The sequence below is a fragment of the Pteronotus mesoamericanus genome, unplaced genomic scaffold, assembly GCF_021234165.1.
Source record: "Pteronotus mesoamericanus isolate MK-2021 breed Mesoamerican mustached bat unplaced genomic scaffold, CSHL_Meso_final scaffold_636, whole genome shotgun sequence".
NCBI lineage: Eukaryota > Metazoa > Chordata > Mammalia > Chiroptera > Mormoopidae > Pteronotus > Pteronotus mesoamericanus.
The window spans coordinates 2,868,411-2,887,661 of record NW_026555324.1 but is presented as its reverse complement, the minus strand read 5'-3'; the positions used below and the strand labels follow the sequence as shown (position 1 = coordinate 2,887,661).

At 52.2% G+C, this 19,251-nt stretch overlaps 1 protein-coding gene and 1 pseudogene across 5 annotated transcripts in view; both read right to left on the bottom strand.

Moving 5' to 3' along the window:
• Positions 1 to 1,251: 1,251 nt before the first annotated feature.
• LOC129061485 (ATP synthase subunit g, mitochondrial-like) lies at positions 1,252 to 7,654 on the bottom strand (annotated as a pseudogene).
• A 99-nt stretch (positions 7,655 to 7,753) lies between these two features.
• Positions 7,754 to 19,251, bottom strand: part of SMARCA4 (SWI/SNF related, matrix associated, actin dependent regulator of chromatin, subfamily a, member 4) — an 80,525-nt gene continuing 69,027 nt past the window's right edge. For 3 of the 5 annotated variants that reach the window (XM_054562167.1, XM_054562170.1, XM_054562168.1), the window contains 5 exons: positions 11,205 to 11,313; positions 10,750 to 10,851; positions 10,042 to 10,174; positions 9,710 to 9,852; positions 7,754 to 8,246 (listed from right to left, as the gene is read on the bottom strand). In XM_054562167.1, coding sequence (XP_054418142.1) covers positions 8,214 to 8,246; positions 9,710 to 9,852; positions 10,042 to 10,174; positions 10,750 to 10,851; positions 11,205 to 11,313 — 520 coding nt within the window. In that variant the 3' untranslated portion in view covers positions 7,754 to 8,213. The remainder of the gene's footprint in view (positions 8,247 to 9,709; positions 9,853 to 10,041; positions 10,175 to 10,749; positions 10,852 to 11,204; positions 11,314 to 19,251) is intronic. The other 2 variants (XM_054562169.1, XM_054562171.1) reach the window with 1 other exon arrangement.

The window sequence follows — 19,251 nt, the reverse complement described above, 5'->3', positions numbered from 1 at the left end:
AGGGGTTTCCATAAATTCACCTCAAAGAATAAAAATTGGCATTTTTATTCATTTAACATCCCCTGAAACCAAATGAAATCTTATGTGGATTTCTCTGGAGAGAGGGATCCTAGTTTTTAACAGATTCTCAAAGGATGAGAGGTTTACAACTTCTGCCTTCTTAAAAAAAAGAAAATCCCTCTAGGACATGGAGGTTGATATATTAATTCAGTCTGAATTTAGTTGTGACTCGTCTTATATAAAACACACAGAGCTTGAACAGGTTTTCATCAAGTAAACTTTGGTTTCAATAAGAAGAGTCTTTAATATTAAATGTCTGTCTTCCTAAGGAGAATATGGGCAAAAGCAAAAGCATTCATTCCCTCCCTTTAACAAATGGAGAAACCGAGGCACAGAAAAGGGAAGCAGTTTGCCCGAGGTCACAGAGCAGGTTGGTGCAGAGCTGGTCTCCCCTTCCTCAAGCTATGCCGCCCCACCTTTATTTTGTCTGTTCAGCATCAGAATCCCCTTCCTGCTTTTGGGGATCTACCTCTCGGCTGTCTCCCACTTCAGATATTCCCAAGGCCAGATGGTTGCTTTCCCAGCATCCATTGCACAAGAACATGAGCATGTGGCCTGGATGCAACCAGTTATGTCCTCACATCCAAGATTCAGACTCCAGAGCCAGGCTGCGGACCGGGCACCCATTGTCCTTTTGATTTTGAAACCACCCAATCTGGTTTGTGACATCTGTAAACAGGAATCTGCTTGATAAACTGTTAGATTAAAATTGAACTTAAGTAACTCACCTCTGAGGCTAGAAAAACCTCAGTTGACTGGTGTCAACTGAAATTTTTGGTCTCACAATCTCCTACTTAGAACATTCCTCTGAAGTTATCTGAATTCCGCTTATTTTCATTGTTATCTTTGTTTAATTATAGCCTTATACTTTTTGTTTGTTTGTTTTAAAGATTTTATTTATTTTCAGAGAGGGGGAGGGAGGGAGGAAGAGGGAGAGAAACATCAATTGGTTGCCTCTTGCACGTCCCCAGTTGGACCTGGCCTGCAACCCAAGGCATGCGCCCAGACTGGGAATCGAACCAGCAATCTGGTGACCCTTCGGTGTGCAGGCTGGTGCTTAATCCACTGATCCACACCAGCGAGGGCTATATATATATATTTTTTTTTAAATTCTAATACCATTCTGATCACTCATGGTCTAAGAACATTCACATAATAAACCAAAAAGAAACAGATGTTAAAGACTGGTCTTCAAACATCATAGCCAATGACCCCACGCTTGCCTATGATCTCATCGACATAAAACCACATCCATAATTCAGTGGCTACCAAACCATTCAGCAGGGCTTCCTTAACTGTAAACTGTTTGCAGCTACCCGTTTGAGCACTAGTACTGTGTTTTTCAAGCTCTGAACAGCTGTTGGGATCTCAGCAGGGGTCAGGGGACTCAGCTCAACCTTGGCATAGTGCCGAAATGTGGCCACTTGAGGCTCCGAGTGAGTCTCAGGAGCATTAACCAGCCCAGGGGCCTTCTCTGTGAGGTTACGGACAAAATGGGCCAAGGTTCTAGGATGGAAATCTAATTAGAGCATGTACTTAAATGTAAAAACCGTGCAAAGTAGAAAACTCTGAAGCTTCTGACAAGATGGCAACAGACACCCACAATCGATTCAAGATGACCATGGTATTTTATTTCTTCTAATTTCTTCCTCCATATGTACATATATGTAGATATATTTAAAATGTATAAATTTATATATACCCATTTAAACATATTTTTAAAAATAAAAATATGAACATTTTTATAAAATGGGATTTTTTAATGCACAATGGTGTTAGTCAATGTACTCTTCTAGGCCCCCCAAAATTGTTCTGTTTGTTCTCAAGTGAAGTTAGTCATGGGCATATGACTTGATTAGGTCACAGGCATTTTCCTGGCTTGGTAACCTGTGGAAGCAAATGTCCAGAATCTCCAATTCCTGGGTTGCTGGGTGTCTATTACAACACAAACTCATTGTGTGTGAAGAAATCACCCTTTGTAAACCACTTCGATGATGGGGATGTTTGTTACAGCAGCATATAACCAGCCTGTCCTGACAGATACCATTTTTTAAGCCCTATTTTGAAATAATTCTCACAAGAAGTTGCACAAATAGAGAGGTCCCATTGGCCCCTTCCGCCAGCATCCCCCATGGCTGGTACCATCTCACACGACTACAGTACTTTATTAAACCCGGGAAACTGACATTAATGCAATACAATTAACAAGACTATAGACTTAACTCAGGTTTTATTGAACAATACCACTTGGTAGCCCATTCCCTCCATTTCTGTCATATATCAGACTTTTCTCATCCTCATGATACAGTGTTTAACGGCTGACCAGTGTCTTCTGGCTGAACCTTGGCAGGTATTGCCACTCTGTTACTGTTGAGCACTTTCATTCCCACCAACACCATGAAAATAATACCCCTTCATCCCCTTAAAGAGAAGTTTCTGAGAAAAGGGTATAACAATTTTAAACTCTTCCTGTCAAATTTGTGTTTAGAAAGCCACATCCAGGTACAATCAGATATGAGGGCCCGCCTTCCACCACCTTGCCAACACCGAGTGTTATCATTTAACAAACCTTTACCAATTTGTGGGGTTTCTAAAGATACATAGCAAATAGAAAGAACTCCTCCACTGTCAGCTCCTCCAAGTACTGGTATTTATTCAGCAAACCAGCTAGCATTTTTTGGTTTCCACCGATTCATCTTTCCCAACCCTCTTCCATTTGTTACTTATCAACAAGCCTTCATGGATGTCATGAAATATGCTTGGGAAACACACCTTTGCAGGATTCTTTTAGGGGGGCCTACATGCTGCCTCCCCCAGACTGTCAACAAAGACAAGAAGGCAGGAGAGTGACATTTGAGATGAGGCTCAGGGGAAGATGGACCAGGCGAGGCATTGTGGGAAGAGGGACACTCACCGGCAAATGCCTGGAAGTCTGCGGTGTAAAATACCAGTGTGGCTTAGGTTTAGAGTGATTTGTCTGGAGAGATGCCAGGCTCAGATAATCAGGGCCCCACATGAACTCAGGAATTGCAATAGTCTAGAAGCCCCTGGACACGTGAAATAAACAGCCTGGCAGCAAATGAGGGTGGAAGCTGGAGACCCAGGGAGGAGCTGACCCCACTGGTCCAGGCCGGCAGTGGCGGCAGTGACTCAGGTGAGGGTCAAGGATGAAGGAGAGTTGGATGGATTCAAGTTTAGAGTCACAGGAGAACGGGCTGAGCCGGGGCTCTGACTGGATGGTGGAGCCCGAGGGAAAGGGACGACCAGCTGAGTTGAATTGCCGGGGGCTGATGGGACCACCTGTGAGGTGGAGACAAGGAGCTCAGTCAGGTGTGGGTGGAGCGCAATGAGTTGGGCTCTGGCCACTCCCTAAGTACTAGTGTTCCGAAGTTACACGCGACCTTGCTGCAGCAGAAATCTTTGAAACAATGGCATCATCTAAAACCCAGCTATTCTGTTGAATTAAACACAGGCGAGGAATCTAGAAATGGTTCTTAAAATGTGGGAACCTGTGTCCAGGACCTCACCAGCTGGGAGCAGCTCCCAACTCCATCCTCTTGTCCTTTGCCCCACGGGGAACAGCGCTTTGGGATGTGGTGTGTTTGGAGTGTATTCTGATAAGACCTTTCTCTAAACATTTACACAGCAGCAACAGGATTCAAAGCAAATATCCAGGATCGTGTGTGCGCACCCAAAATGGTATCTTGCTGCACATTTCATTGTGCACTTTGCTTTTCTAGCCTTAAAACACTGTTCTAAAGATCCTCCACGTAAGTTTAATTAGACTTGTGTCATTGTTTCAGATGTTCCAGTTACTGTCGCTGCTTAAAAAATCACTCAACAGCCTAGTGGCTTAAAACAACGCTTCCTTTTCTCCCATGGTTTCTGAGTCAGGAGTGTGGGAAGGACGGCAGTAGCTGGGCGCGCACGGTGAGCGGAGGGCGCCACAGTGGCCAGAGGTTGGCCGGCCGCCTCTTCATGTGGTCTGGGCGGTCCCTCAGCACCGTCGCGTTTGGGCTTCCTGTAACGTGCAGGCTTCCAGGGAATGGGGCTGTTTCATGGCAGCTGGTGGCTTCGAGTGTTCCAACAAGTAAGGTGGACACTGCGGTGCCTCGTATGACCCCCTCTTAGCAGTTACAGTGTCACTTCCACTGCTGTCCACTGGTGACTGGTGAGCCCCAAAACAAAGTCCCGGGATGAAATCGGGAATGCAGACTGGTGCAGCCACTGTAGAAAACAGTATGGAGTTTCCTCAAAAAATGAAAAATGAAACTGCCTTATGACCCAGCAATTCTGCTTCTGGGAATATACCTAGAATCCTAAAACACTAATTTTAAGGAATATATGCGCCCCTTTGTTCACTGCAGATTTTTTTTTTTACAATAGCCAAGATCTGGAAACAGCGTCAGTGCCCATCAGTAGATGAGTGGATAACAAAGCTGTGGTACATTTACACAATGGAACACTACTTGACTGTAAAAAGAAGGAAATCTTACCTTTTGCAACAGCATGGATGGACCTGGAGACTATTACGCTAAGTGAAATAAGCCAGCCAGAGAAAGACAAGTGCAATGTGATTTCACTTATACATGGAATCTAATGAACAAAATAAACTAGCAAACCAAATAGAAAGACTGACAGCTGTCAGGAGGGGGTAGGAGGGTTGGGTGAAAAAGGTGAAGAGATTAAGCAAAAATACAGACAGACAGACAGACAGACAGACTCTGTGTGTTGATGAGGGGAGTCCCAAGGTTCTAGAGCTGCAGGTGGGATGGGAGAGGTGGCGGCGGCACCCTGTCACGTATTTAGTCCCAGTCTTCTGGACCACCCCGTCGCAGTCCCAGCTGCGGTCCCTGGGCTCCTGCTTTGCCCTGACATCTGGCGTTTCAGCCTTAAACCATTCCATGGAAATCGCAGCCCACGACTTAACGTCTCCACCTTCCCCCGATCAGAGGCCTGCACTCCACTGCTCTGCCGACCAGCCTTGCCGCGGGGCCTTTCCCTCTGCGGGACCAGGGCCTTTCCTCCACACCCAGCGCCGGTCCTGGCCCCTGAGGACTTTGTGGCTCACAAGTGTGACCTCCAATCTGTGTGGTCTTGGGAAAGAGCCTCAAACTTTCTGAGTCCCACTTGTATCATCTGTGAAATAAGAATGAAGCCCCCCACCCTTCAGTGTGGGTAGGAAAAATGGAGGAGGAGGGCACTGACCAGCAGGGCGGAGATGGAAGGGCCAACCAGACAGGTGGGTGCTGAGAGCAAAGGCTGGTGGGGGTTGAGGGAGGCAGCGGGCAGCCGTTACCGGGAGCAGGAGAGGCCCCTGCTTCGTAGCCAGTGTCCACATGAGGCTGGTTCCAGGACCTCAGGCCAAGGTTGACACAGGAGAGCCAGGCTAGGGGGCCTACAGCCCTGACCTCTCCCCAGGGCCCAAGCCCACGTGTCCCTGGGACACCATGAAACTTGGCTTTGCACATGTGGATGCTCAGCCAAAGTAATTCTTCCTGTTAATTCTTTTATTTTTAAATCCTCACCAGAGGATATGCTTATTGATTTTAGAGAGGGAGCCTGGGGAATGAACCCATAACCTAGGTAACGTGCCCTGACCAGAAATCTAACCCACAACCTTTTGGTGTACAGGCCGATGCTCCCGCTGACTGGGCCACCCGACCAGGGCCCGAGTCCCTTCACATTTTTCTCAAAAAAAAAAAAAAAAAAAACACCCCCCCCCCCCTTTTCATTGTCACAGTAGGACATACAGAAATGCCTGAAGACGTAGAAACCGTCCTGAACATCTTTTGTTTTTTTCTGTCTCCCGGTGGGCTGAGGTGCAGAGAGCTGCCCAAGGCCACACAGCCTAGAAGTAGCAGGGCCAGAGGGCGTCTCTAAAGGCTGCAGTGGAGCAGGCCCTTGTGCCCCGCACTTGCCTCCTTGTTGACATCTGGAAATGTGGGATGGGTAGATGGAGCCCATGCAGCCACCTTGGGCCATGAGGCAACCTTGGACATGAGGGTGGCACACAGTGAGGCAGCAAGACAGGCGCTGTTCTCCAGCACTTTCAGGCACCAACTCCAGACTCTGACATGACAGATATGAACTCATATCTAACTTGTCGGTATTAAGAATTTTGCTGCCATTCACCAACAAACGACATCATATTTTTCTCATTTTCAAGTTCCAAGTGTACCTTTCCCCCTCTCAAGGGACTCATTTTTAAACTGGCCTCATCCTGAACAGTGTGAAATCAAGTGTTTGGTGAACTCATTTTTTTTTTTGGTAAAAATTAAAATAAATTCAAATATATTAAAATAAAGTCAAAGCTATTAACAAACAACGTGGACTTCCCAAATGATAGTGCAAGACTCTTGGCAAATCTCATCCCTTAGTATCAAAAACCACCACACCAGGATCCTGGAGGCTTATCAAAGGCAACTGACAAACTGTTTATTCAAGAAAGCAGGCTGAACGGCAGAGCAACCGGAGGTTGTGACTTTTTGCTTGGGGTTGCCCCCCCCACCACCTTGCCCACTTGGGCCTCCTTGGCTCCTTTCCACCGCCATAAAAGTCACTGCTGGAGGGGTGACCTGATGTGGACTTGCAGATACTGGAAACAGTGGGGATCTCAGAGTAGAATGAAGGGGCAAAGCCAAGGTCTCCTAACTGGCTTGAGGTGGGGATCCTGGTTGCAACAGATTGATAAATGCAGGCAGGAAGCACAGGGAACGAGACAGCCTCAGCCGGCCCCACACATCCCGAGGGTCTGCACGCACGCTCGGGAGAGCTGGAGGGGGCCCCAGCAACCCACAAATCTACGCGACTTGCTCAAAGGCGGGCCGGGTGCTGAGAAAACACAAGAGGCACAGGCAGGGAGCAAAGGTAGGTCTGACTTGCATAATGCCCCAGCCCCAGCCACTGGCATGGGGTATCGCTGGCTCAGGTGTCCGAGCACCGCCTCGGAGCCGTCGCTGGCTGATCTCGAAGCTGGGCTGACCAGTGTGACTCCTAGAGGAAGCCAGATTAAAAATAAGGAATTGGAAACAAAAACTGAGCAGAGTCATTTGCTGCACACCGTGGGGGAGACAGAGATTACAGTTAGTTCAGCAGTAACTAAACAAAGAACAAAACCAAACACCCCAGCTCCCCATGGGAGAAACTGGAATTCAGAGTTGTTACAATCTACTATTTTTAAAATGTCCATTTTAGAACAAAAACATTTAGAGACATGCAAAGGAACAGGAAAGTGTGACCTACGCTGATGAAAAAAGCAGTCAACAGAAACTTCCTCTGAGGGGGTCCAGATGTTGGACTTCAAAACAGCCATTATCAATACGTTCAAAGTACTAAAAGAAGCCGTGCTTGAAGAATTAAAGGCAAGAATGACAACAATGACACAGGCAGGGAAAAAAGCCTAAAGTAAGTTCTGAACTTGGAAGCCCTCCCTGCTCACGGGCGCCCCCGGGCCCTGGCCTTCTTGCGTCACGGCACTGACCGCTCTGTTGTTCTGGCCCCTGCCTGTTTACGTGACCACCCCCCTTATCCCACCTTGGCTGCAGGCCGGAAAGGGACCCAGCCGCTGGCGCCCTGTGGGGCAGGGGGACATGAGGCCGTACGCAGGCTGCCCGGACTTTGCGCTGCCGATACACCGGGAGCGGGGAACGAGTCCACCAGAAGAAAGCAAGGTTACAAGTTTTGTTGTTGGTTTAATTTATTACTGTTTGACATCCAGTGACACTGACATACCCCCGCCGGGCCTGCGGACCCTGGGCCCCGGCGAGCGTGACCTGTCCAATAAAATACAGTACAAGGAGTGGACGGCTACACACATGCATCCACGGCTTAAACTACAGTGATTCCAAACTGCGGCCGCAACAGTACTGCCAGGGAAGGAAAAGAAAAACAGGTGTCGTGTGTTCCTCAATTCATAATTCTTTTTTGTCATTTTAAACAGTTAATGCTGTTAACGAACGCTACTGATGCCAGGACAGGACCAGACACAAACAGTCCTACATCTTCTCTGCCGTATAAATATGGAAGGTTTTCGTTTATACAGTTTACTCCATGTCTGAAACTACATCTGCTGCTACCCGTTACTGCTAAGGGCTATGCTGCCTCGGCTCTGGGACGAGGGGGCTCACGGTCGAGACTCTGGAATGTCAGGTTCAGTCTTCTTCGCTGCCACTTCCTGAGCGATCCTGGAGGGGGGACAGGAGGACAGAGCAGGAGTCAGCACCCTCGAGGGGACCCTGAGACGGAGACGCTGCGCCGGGTGATGGGACTGCCTTCCTGGGGGTGGAGGTGGGGCGGTGTGAGCAGCACAGGCGCAGCGAGGTTGGATGGGGACGGGCCGTAGCCCCTTCTGCCAGGCCACGCCCCAGCATCGTCCTCCTCCTGAGGACTGGCCCCTGGGCCCACACTGCCTCTTCCTTGGGATCTGGGAGGCCCCCTGTGCCCTCCCTGCTCCACCCCAGTGCTGTCTGCTCTGCCCCATGTCCCTGACCTTGGGCTTCGAAACAAATCACCTCAGCAGTTCCTGACCATGAAGATTTTCGCCCTTCAGTTTACACACTTTAAACAGCTTGGCAAGGGCTATGAAATGCCCGGTTGGACCCGGACTGCGCAGAGGGGGCGGCGCTGTAGCCCAGACCTCCTCCCCGTGGTCAGGATGTCACTGACACCCTCATGATGTCATGTGTCTTTGGTCAGATTTATTCCAAGGCACGCAGTTTTGCTGTGATTCCAAATGGCTACAGAAGACCACCACCAAAATGGTGCTCACTGGGCTTGGCCAAGGGCCTGGCCCCTAGTCCGGCCCACCTCCCCGCTTTGTAGGAGAGGCTAGGAAGTGAAGTGGGCTGGCCAGGCCCCGGAGCGGGGACGGGCCAGGTGTTGGGCCTGGGACGAGAGGGTACAGTGTATTTGAACCCAGCTAGTGGGTCTGCTCCTGCCCCCCACACCTCCAAAACTGCCCACTGTGCGCTTGACAAGCCTGAAGCTTCTCCCCAGTGTGTGGGGACCGCAGCCTGTGACCAGGGATAAGCACTGGCCCCATTCACAGTGTTTGCTCCATGTTGTTTTGTAACTGTGGAACCAGGGATTTTGTTTTTTGTTTATTTAACCCACTAGTGTTATTAGGAAATCCTTCTAGGCAGGCCAGAACAGAGTCGTGAGCAGAGGCCTGGCGCATGGTATGTGTCACATGGGACGCGGACACTGTGACAGCTGACTGGATGGCAAGGCAGTGTGTCTGCCTGGGGCAGACAGATGCTGAAGGGACAGGGGCTGTATGGAGGGGCGGTCTCCTGCTGCCGAGCTCAACGAAGACCTGGCCCCACCTCGGGCCGTGCCAGCACAGCCCTGGGGTCCTGGGCAGGCAGCTGTGCAGAGTGAACGGCCAGGGACAACCACTCTGTCCCCTGGGCGCCCACTGGTTCTAATGGTAGAGCACTGGTTCTACCATCACATGGACTTGGGCTTGAGGTACAAGCCACGTGCCGCTGAGCCCCAGTTTCCCATCTGTGGAGTCGGGGTGTGAAAGCATCTACCCTCACAGGGACCATGGTGTAAGGATCCAGGACCTGGCAACAGAATGAACTTCCAATGACCCAACTGCTACTAGCCACCTGCTCCCGTTCGTCCCAGGTCCCTGGGGCCTTACCTCTTCCTGCTCCTCCTCACTGTCATCGTCACTCACCACTGGCTTGGCCCGGGACCCACGGCTTGGCCGCCGCCGGCCCGCCTTCAGCCGATCCTGCGCCTTCTCCTTCCGGCCCAGCTTGATCTTCACTTTGACTGAGCGGGCTGGGGTGGGGGTCAGAGAAAGGGGGAGAAGCAGACATGAGCCCGGGAGAGCTCGGTGCCTCCTCAGCTGCGCGGGTTGCGGACAGACGGGGCTGCGAGGCCGTTGGTTCTCGCAGGCAGGTGTGAACCCTGAGATCCCGACAGTCCGGGAAGCCACAGCCACTGCCCCCCAGGCACCCCAGGACTCACACTCAGACTCCGAGCCTTCCTCCTCGCCCTCTTCTTCCTCCTCACTCTCCTCGCCTTCACTGTCATCCTCTTTCTCTATTTTCTGGCGCACACTGGTGAAAACGGACTGCAGGACAATGGAGTCTTCGTAGATCTGGGCAGAAACATGTGGGGATCGAGCGGGCTCAGGCCGGGGGCGGGGAATGCCGGCGCACTCCTCCCCAGCCCAGCCCAGCCCTGGCCAGCGCGGCCCGTGTGGGACAGAGGGACAGCTCAGCAGTCCTTTCCTCAGCAGTGCCCGGGAGACCATCAGGGTTATGAGACGTTCCCACACAAACGTCCTCAGGAGTCACCTATATCCCAAACACCCTGGGGAGCTCTTTGCTAGTCTGAGACTGTCTGTGTTCCTTTCATCACAGGCAAGCGCACACCACAGGATTCCTTTCAAGAGAGTCCCCTACTGAATTCAAAATAAAATCCTAAGATACACACAAATTGTCCGCAGGGCCATCCTAGATGGATGAGACAGACTCTACTTTTTCTATTTTACTTGTCTTTATCTTCTGCCCCTTTTTTCAGTAATGAACACATTCTGCTTTTATAATTAGTAAAATACTCCAAGTTGTTGGGAATTATTTTCAACCCAGTCCATTCAAAAGGGAGCAAGGGGCATGCGAGTGTGGGGCCCAGCTGTGAGGGCAGCCGGGCTGCGGACGCGCGCCTCCTCACCAGGGAGCCCTCCAGGTTGAAGGTCTGCGCGTTCTGGCACAGCAGCATGACGTCCTTCTCCAAATCGTTGAGGCTGCGGTACTTGTGGTTGCGGATGCGCTCCTGCGGGTGGCCAGAGAAGCAGCCTTACCTCGGGCCCCACCTCGCGCCTGGGGCCCTGGAGGTGGGAGTCCCTCTGCTCAACAAGGTCACAGCCCAGTCTCCGGGTTCCTCTGTACAGACTTGGAAGTCCAGACCCACTGAACACAAAGACCACAAGACTGAGGCCTGACCTGAGCTGTGGGTAACCCTGAAGGAGCCCTGGCGACACATCCTGGGGACACTTGAGGCCATGAGGAACCCCAGGAGCCAATGATGAGGTCCCCAGTCAGGGGGCCCAAGGTCTTGGGTCAAATTCCCCCAAACGCCGATGTGGGCACATCCCTGTGAGAGCCCCTCCCCCACTCCGGGGTTACCTTTATCTTCTTGAAGTCCACAGGTTTGCGGATGAGCTCGTAATACTCGGGCAGCTCCTTGCGGGAGGGCAGCTGGATGAACACCTCGCTGAGCTGACGTCCACTACTACTGTAAGGGGACATGGTGGGCATCACTTACAGGCCCTGCCAACTGGGGGAGCGCCCCCCCCCGCACTATTTGATAACAGGGTGAGAAAGTCAAAGCTGACTCAAGAGATATTTTCTGCACATGTGCTGTCTTGAGAGTTCTAGAACATTCCTGAGGCAGCCATGCATGGAGAGGCCAGGGATGCATCTCCATCAAGACTGTGCTCACCCAACTTCCCTGACCCCCTCAGCCCACATGCCCCTAAAAGCAAAAGCCTCGGCACCGGAAAGATCGTGACTGTGCACAACGGAGAACGCAGTCTGCTCGTGCTGGGGTTGCTGAGTGCCGGCATTTGCAGGAGCAGAGGATCTTCTGCAAGCATGTTGGGTATCTCTTGCAGGCCGCACTTAGGAGCAGTGAACTTCAGAGAATTTAGCAAAAACCCAGGAGAAAAGATGTCCCCCAGCAAGACATTAATGAAAGACAAAAGCAGTTTTCTAGTTCTTGTCACTAATAAAGCACTTGTTTTCCCCAAGGGAGCAGAGGGAGGACATGCCATGTGTGGCCATGACAGGTGACTGGGCCCCCCGCGCCCACTGCTGGGTCTCACTTTCGGAGGAACCTGAACTGGGCCTGCAGGTTGTGCCGCACCCGAGCCTGACAGTGCTGGGGACAGGAGCTCAGAGGCGACAGCTCTCTGGGGTCTGCCGGAACGCCTCAAGACCAGGGAGAGAACGACGCGCACTGGGCCAGCGTCCCCTGCTGTGTCCCGTGAGGACGGCGGCTCTGTCTCAGGGACCTGCCCTGCCCCAAGGTCCTGCTGAGCCCTCAGAAGCGGACAGCAGAGGACCAGGGCCACCGTCCAGGGGTCTGGTGACCTGGTGGTGATCCTGTTCTCCAGGTCCCCTCTCTTCACCCAAGCCCCTCCACGTTCTGGCCGCGGTTTCATCCAGGTCCTGCTGTGACCCGCTCCGCTGCCCCGGCTGCCCCACCACGCAGGCCTTTCAGTCACGTCTCAGAGACCGCCAGCCCAGCGCCGCCAGCGGGCTGGCGAGCCCCTTCGGTTTCACTTCTTTCCTTTTCAACAGAATTCTCAAAGGACAGAGCAGCCCCCCAGCTCCATCCCACTGTGGCACTCCGTTCCAGTTTTTGTTTACTGTTCTGGAAGACCGCAGCGACGACGACAGCTTTTTGGGTTTTGGCGCGGGATGCCCCAATTTCGTAATGGCCGTAAGGAACAGCCTGGTCAGGCTGCCTCCCCGAGGCTGTTCCCAGCTGGGATCTCTGGAGGCGTTTGTTCACTTGGGGTTTTTACACATTGTATAGCAGGCCCCTGGCCCGAGACACAGGGGCTGGTGCGCAGTCCCTGCCCAGTTGCCTCGCACAATCACGGCTCGGCCCTTGCTCTGGGCCAGACACAGTTTAACACGGGTTCTCACCACATCCTGTTAACCTAATTGTTGTGATGAGGGAACTGAGGCAAAAGTTCAGCCTGTCCTGGCTGGACACAGCCCACCTCGCCTTCCTTTCCACGTCACGCGGGGATGCCAGCAAGTGGCAGCATCCTGCCTTCCTTCCTTTCAGCGTATCCTGTTGCCAGGTCCAGCTGTCACAGAGAAGGGAGGGCATGCCACTCTCAGGCTGTCATTCCGGCCAGGGAGCGGTCCCTGGAGGCACAGGCTTCCTTTTTCTCACGAACAGGCTGGTGGGTGGTTTGGCCACACGCAACCAGACGAAACACCAAAGAGCGCACCTTCCTCCCAGCAGCGTCATCCGACACGCTGGCACGGCGCTGGGGAGAACAGCACTTTACACTCTGACCCAGGGCTCGCGCCCACAGGCGTAAAGTAACAAACTGTGTGGAGCAACACTCTCCCTTGCAAAGTGCAAAGGACTCTGATTTCTACTCCATCTCGCTGGCCAACGCCAGCTGGGACCCCCAAATTCATTTCACAACCCACTGAAGGGTGCAGACTGCCAGCTTCAAAAGTCCTGCTCGCAGTGCCAGTGCCAGGTGAGCCTGGCCATGCACCTCGTTGTGACATCCACACAGGTGGCCGGCCTCAGGGGTCCATGTGACCCTCCAGGAAGCTCCTGAAGCAGGACTCTATAGTGAAAGTTCATACAGCAGAAAGTTTAGGAATAAAACCCTCTCCTCTCTCAGCCTAAGAAATTGTTTGAGAGCATAGAAACAGAGCCTCCTCCAATGTACCTTTGGGGGAACTGAGTCTTTGAGGAATAAAGGCCCGTCCAGCCACCTGGCCCGACGACCCTTCTCAGCTGCAGCAAAGTCTGCGTGCAAACGGCCTCGACCTGGGTGTGAGGGAGGGACAGGGCACGAGGACCAAGGGGACAGAACTGTCATTTTCCAGACAGTCAAGGCCTCTTGGACAGTCACCGATACAAGATTTTAATTGCTCAGCAGTCCCCTGGAGAGTCCCCTAAACACACCAGGGGCCACTGCGATCAGCTTGGGGCCATGGGCTATCCAGGCTGGCTCACCCACCTCCTCTGTGTTAGAGGTGCGCGCCCCATGCTCCCCACCTCCTGGGAATAACGCCAAGGTCCTCCTGGACGGGCTGGCCATGGCCACCGGCCGGCCAGCATCCCTCACAGCCACCCTCAGGGCCCACAATGTCGCCGTCCCCCCAAGAAACCCAGGCTCCCGCCTTCACCTCAGCACCAATGCCGCCCCTCCTCTGAGTGTCCTGACATCTGCCCACGTTGGCCGCACATCTCTTAGTAACAAAGGACACTTGAGCTGTAAGACAAAGGTACAAATCTTCAGCACTCAGCTCTCTGAGGTGCCCAAGGCTCCTGTGAGCTTCCTTGACTTTTGTCACTGGCTGAGCTTGGCCTCTTCTTGATGTTACAGGATCACGGGGGGCGGGTGGGTCGCCAGGCCTGGCAGCACACCTGACCGCCAGATTTACCCGTGGCGCGTGGAGCAGCGGCCCACAGTTCAGACAACGGCTTCATGGCCCAGGGCAGGCAACCCCCGCAGTCCGCTTGCCCATCTGTGGTTGAGGGGCACTCAGGCTGTTTGGTCTTGGCTGCTACACAAAACAAGTGGCTGTGGACACGTGTCTGGCTGCTTGGCTCGTATCATCATGGGAATTGACCTGGGGGCAGAAGTGCGTGGTCCCAGGGCCGGGGACACTCAGGCTGCGTCCACCCCTCCAGCAGCAGGCGGGCCATCCCGGTCCTCTGCAGCCACGCTTGCTCCCGTCGCTCCTCCTCAATGCGGCTGCTCTACACCTCAGGTGGGAACTGCCATCTCCCGGAGGTTTTGATTCACGCTTTCCTGATGAGCTGAAGCTGCGCACCTTTTCACAGGTGCGCGATGGGCCGGCAGCCTCTGTGAGGCACACCCGTTCATGTCTTTGCTTTGCCCGGAAGTGCTCCGTGGGACACGTTTATTGCAAACCCCATCTCCAGCGTGTGGCGTGTCTTCCTCGTCCCGGATGGTCTTGTGGTACATAGGTCTTAGTTTTACTCCAAGCCTAATTAATCAATATTTCCTTTTATACTTGGTATTTCTCCTGTCCTGTTAGAGAAATATTTGCATACTCCAAGGTCACAGAGGTACTGCATTTTCTTCTAGAAGCTTTGGTATTTACACCTTTGTACAATTATTAGATATGAGGCCAGTTACCCTGACTAGTTTCTGTCCACAGAAGTTACCATCCACCCTACTACGCCCAGAACACGCGCCACGAGGGCAGAGACCTTGACTGTTTTAGTCAGTGCATCTTTGGCACCTGCAACAAAGCCTAGTACAGAGTAGGTGCTCAATGAACATCTGGTGAATGGAAGGAGAGAGAGCTCAGGGTGAAAGTCTCAGGGTCACGGGGACAGGCTTCAACAGGAGTCTCGAGAAGGTCACCTCTAACCAGGGTGCCTCACCACCGCCCACCCTGCGTGGTCATTTATACACCATCCTGTTGCAGGAAAGACTGCGGAAGCAACTACGAAGGGTCGCACTGCACACAGAGCACACATCAGCCCCTGTCCTGAGACTTGCTCTGAAAAAGCTGCAGACAGGGGAGGGGATGGAAATGGAGGCCCCTGGAAGAATCGCGAGGCTGTCAGGCTCAGCTCCAGGACCCCAATTCAGACACAAAGGAAGGAAGCGCCGCCACAGCCCTAATGCTCCAGCCCAGGCTGCCACCTGGCTCGGCAACTGCAGCAACAGTGACTGTTGCTGACAATGCGTTACCATGACGAGAATAAAGATGACAATATTCTGCCTCTAGATGTCAGCGCCCAGAGCAGAGACTTTCCTCAACCTGGTCACCATCCAGTCCCCATCCCTACAATAGGTCATGATATGCAGGAGGGGCTCCGAGACCAACGCCTTGTCTGATTTTACAAGCCCCTCTCCTGGAGCCCGAAGTACCCTAGTAGGGACCCTTATTATTTAACCTCTCCTGAGAGTGCCTGCCTCGCTGTGAACTGCCTCCCCTACGTCAACTTGGGGTTCTCATGGGGCTGTCACTGAGCCCCAACTTCTCCCAGGACTCTCATGTGAGACCAAGATCACAACCAGCCAATCAAAGCCCTTCCCTTGGATATTCTACCAGTAGCTGGGGAAGCAGCGGTCGCTTGTAGTAAACACGGTTCATCCGTGAGAACTGGGGGAGCAGAGCAGAGAGGCGCCTGCTGACTCCAGGTCCCAAGAACTAGTCTTCACTTACTCGTCCACGGCCTCTAGGCCAAGGGAATCCCCACTCTGCCTGAGGGGCTTAGAACTGGTTTCTGACATACAGAAGCCAAGAAGTCTAAACTGACACCTCCCTTTGAGTATATTATTGGGTTTAAGCTTAAAATAAAATTACAACACATGAAAGAGAAACAAAGAGAACCAGAAGAGAACAGTGCCCTAAAAGGATAGAACCATGGGCTTGCAGCATCTAAGGGACCATCCATCCGCACTGTGTGCCAAACAGATGGAAAGGCCAGAGAGGCTACGAAAGCTGGCGGCAGGTAGGACTCGAGAAGTCCCCTGGGCTAAGTCAGGGACTCTACCACCCTTTATCACATGCTGCTCTATATCAAGGGTCAGAAAACTTTTTCTGTAAACAGTCACTGTACAGATTTAAGGCTTTGTGGGCCATACCATATCTGCCACAATTACTCAAGAGTTTACATAAGCAAACAGGCTTTGTTTGTGTTCTAGTAAAACTTCATTTATAAATAACGTAATTTGAATTTCATGTAATTTCACATCATGAGATAAGTCTTTTAATTTTCTCAAAATCATCTAAAAAACATTCTTAATTCACAGGCTACCCATTCACAGGTGGTGGGATACACTCTCTCTCTCTCTCCCCCCCCCCCCCCCCCGCCCCCCGCCCCTCTCTCCCTCCCCACCTCTTTTTCTGATTTGCAGATTTGGTTTGTTAACTACTGGTATGAAAACAACCGAAAGGATATAACAGGGTTGGTAACATACTACTTGATGCCCATACTTCTGCATCTTCTGATGGGACAGAAATTGAAAATGGATCTATCCCTTGAGCTCCCATGGTCTCAGGCAGGCATAAGCAATCAATTGAAGATGGTGTTCAAGATAGGTCCTACTTGCCGAGTATAGAAGTGGTCCCGATCTGCCTGGAAGGACTCCCTCAGCCCTGCCCTCCTTCCTAGAGTCCAGTTCAGACAAGTTTCCTAAGACATGTCTCCACGACATCTTCCAGCCCTGGAATATTTTCGCTTTTGTGTCTCAATCAGTGAACCGAGCCAGCAAGGGTCTTGGATATGTGCAACTCAGTATTTTCAAACATTTATCTGAAAATATTTATCTGAAACAATCTCAGAAGGATACTCCATAAACAATTTGAAAATGAGATAACGAAACACATTCTAAGAGATCTCTACTAGTACAGAATTATTTCCTAGGCTCAATTTTTGGGCACATTATCAAGTCAAGGACATTTTGAGGATTAGGAAAGTAGGAAGTCCGGAGGCAGATCCATTTACCAAGAGCCGCCACCTGCTGGGCACCCATCCACCCCTAGAAGAGCAATCTCAGGATGGAAGGTACAGATCTGCGATGCAGAAAACTTCTGGCTCAGCACGAGTGAGAGGGAGATGGCATTTATTCCCTAAGGAACCTACCGATGCGAATGGCTGGGGGCGGCGGCCCTGCATGCTGGCACTCTCCCCGGACGGAGAGGGGCGGGGGAGCTTCACTGCCGGGCCTGCGGGCTCAGGGCTGCACTGGCTTCCGAGGGTCACTAAGTATCTAATGAGCCAACATTTCTGATGTGCTGAGTTTCAAATGAGCCAATGACACATCTGGAGGGGTGCCTATCTCTTCATACAGTTCAACAATAAAATTCCAAATCTCATTGAAAAAAACCCTTACCCACCCTCTCGCTCCCTGGCCAAGAACCCAAACTGGGCAACCACTTAGTTTGAAACCCTCATCTTGGAGGCAAGACCCTGAGCTTTGGGGGACAGAGAGCCCAGGTCACAGAGCCAGTGGAAAACCTGGGTCATAACCCAGGCAGGCTCCGAGGTGTGGCATGTATTCTGCGTGTACGTGCCGGCTTCCTCAAGCAGACGGTGAAGGCCGCAAGGGCAGCTCTGTGCTGCGTCCTGCTGCGGCAGGCGCTCAGGAGGCATTGGCTTTGGGGGACTGGGACAAAGAACAGAGCACCCATGACCGGTCTACGGCACTGCAGAGAGCCTTTCTCAGACACGGGCAGGGCTGGCCACGCAAGTGCAGGGAGGCCCAAGGCCACCTTCTGCAGGGCTGGGGGACCATGGCCTCAAGAAGTGCGCTTGCTTTTCTGGATTAACTAGTGCTGGCAGCTCCCAGAGCGCTGAGCAGGTCCATGGTAGAGGCAGCCTCAAGACAGCAGGACCCCCACACTGGGAACCAAGGGTGCCGGGGCTCCTCGGGTCTGTCCAGAGCATGGGTGGGGGTGTCTAGGGGTCAGCAGGCTGGGAAGCTGCTGCTGCAGGGCAGGGCTGTGGACCCCACCTCCACACCTTCCTCCTGGAGACCCCTGTGCCCACTCTTCCTTCCCTCCTGGAAATTTTTAACCTTAGTTAACTTACATTTTTAACTAGCTTCACCTCAGAGGTTCAACATTTCTTAATTCAGCTTTCTATTCTTTTACCTAGCTGTTTTTACCTTGGCTTAATTTTAAATTTTATCTATCCTTTGTGATTTCTCATTTATTCAATCTTATCTTCATACCCTTTGATCTATCCTTTTCCTCTGCTTTTCTTCTTTCCCCCACTTTTTCTTTCTTTCCTGTGTGACCTGTTTATTATCTTCTGTTTGCACAAACACCCCCGTTTCTGTGTTCCCCACACACACAAGCAGCACAGCTTGCTGAACTGCACTGCGCACTTCAGAGGGTTCTCACATCGCCAGGGCTCCAAGGGAGGCAGAGGGGAGGCGGCTCAAGGTACAACCTGTTTACTCAAACCTACTTGTTTCTGGAGTCTAGGTACTTCTTCCTGTCCTGTTTGAGGCTCTATGTAATCCTAGTTTTAAGACCCCATTAAACCTGCTGCCCTGTTCTGTCTTACATGCTCTGTCTCCACCACGGCAACCACCAGCAGGGCATGCAGCCTGGGGACGGAGTCTATCTGATAAACAAGGCAGGTGGACTTGGTTCCAGCAAATTCTGTGCAGGCTCTGAGCCTCAGCACGGCTCCACAAGGCTGCCGGGTGATCCTCCGGGGGCCCTGAGCACCACTGGGCCTTCAGCCCAGCCTACGCCCACACTCAGGCTGGCCCCGGGCTCAACGATGGGGATCAGCGTGTTTCTCAAGACCTCTCATTTCGGTGCCCCTCATGTGAGGTTCTGGGCCGGGTGCCGAGCACACAGTGCCGACTCCGCACTTGGATCTGCAGGCAGGGAGCCGCTTTCTCCTTCTAGAGCTCGCCCATTCTGAGTTCGGGCTCCAGGGGAAGGGCCACCGGGCCTCCCACAGGCT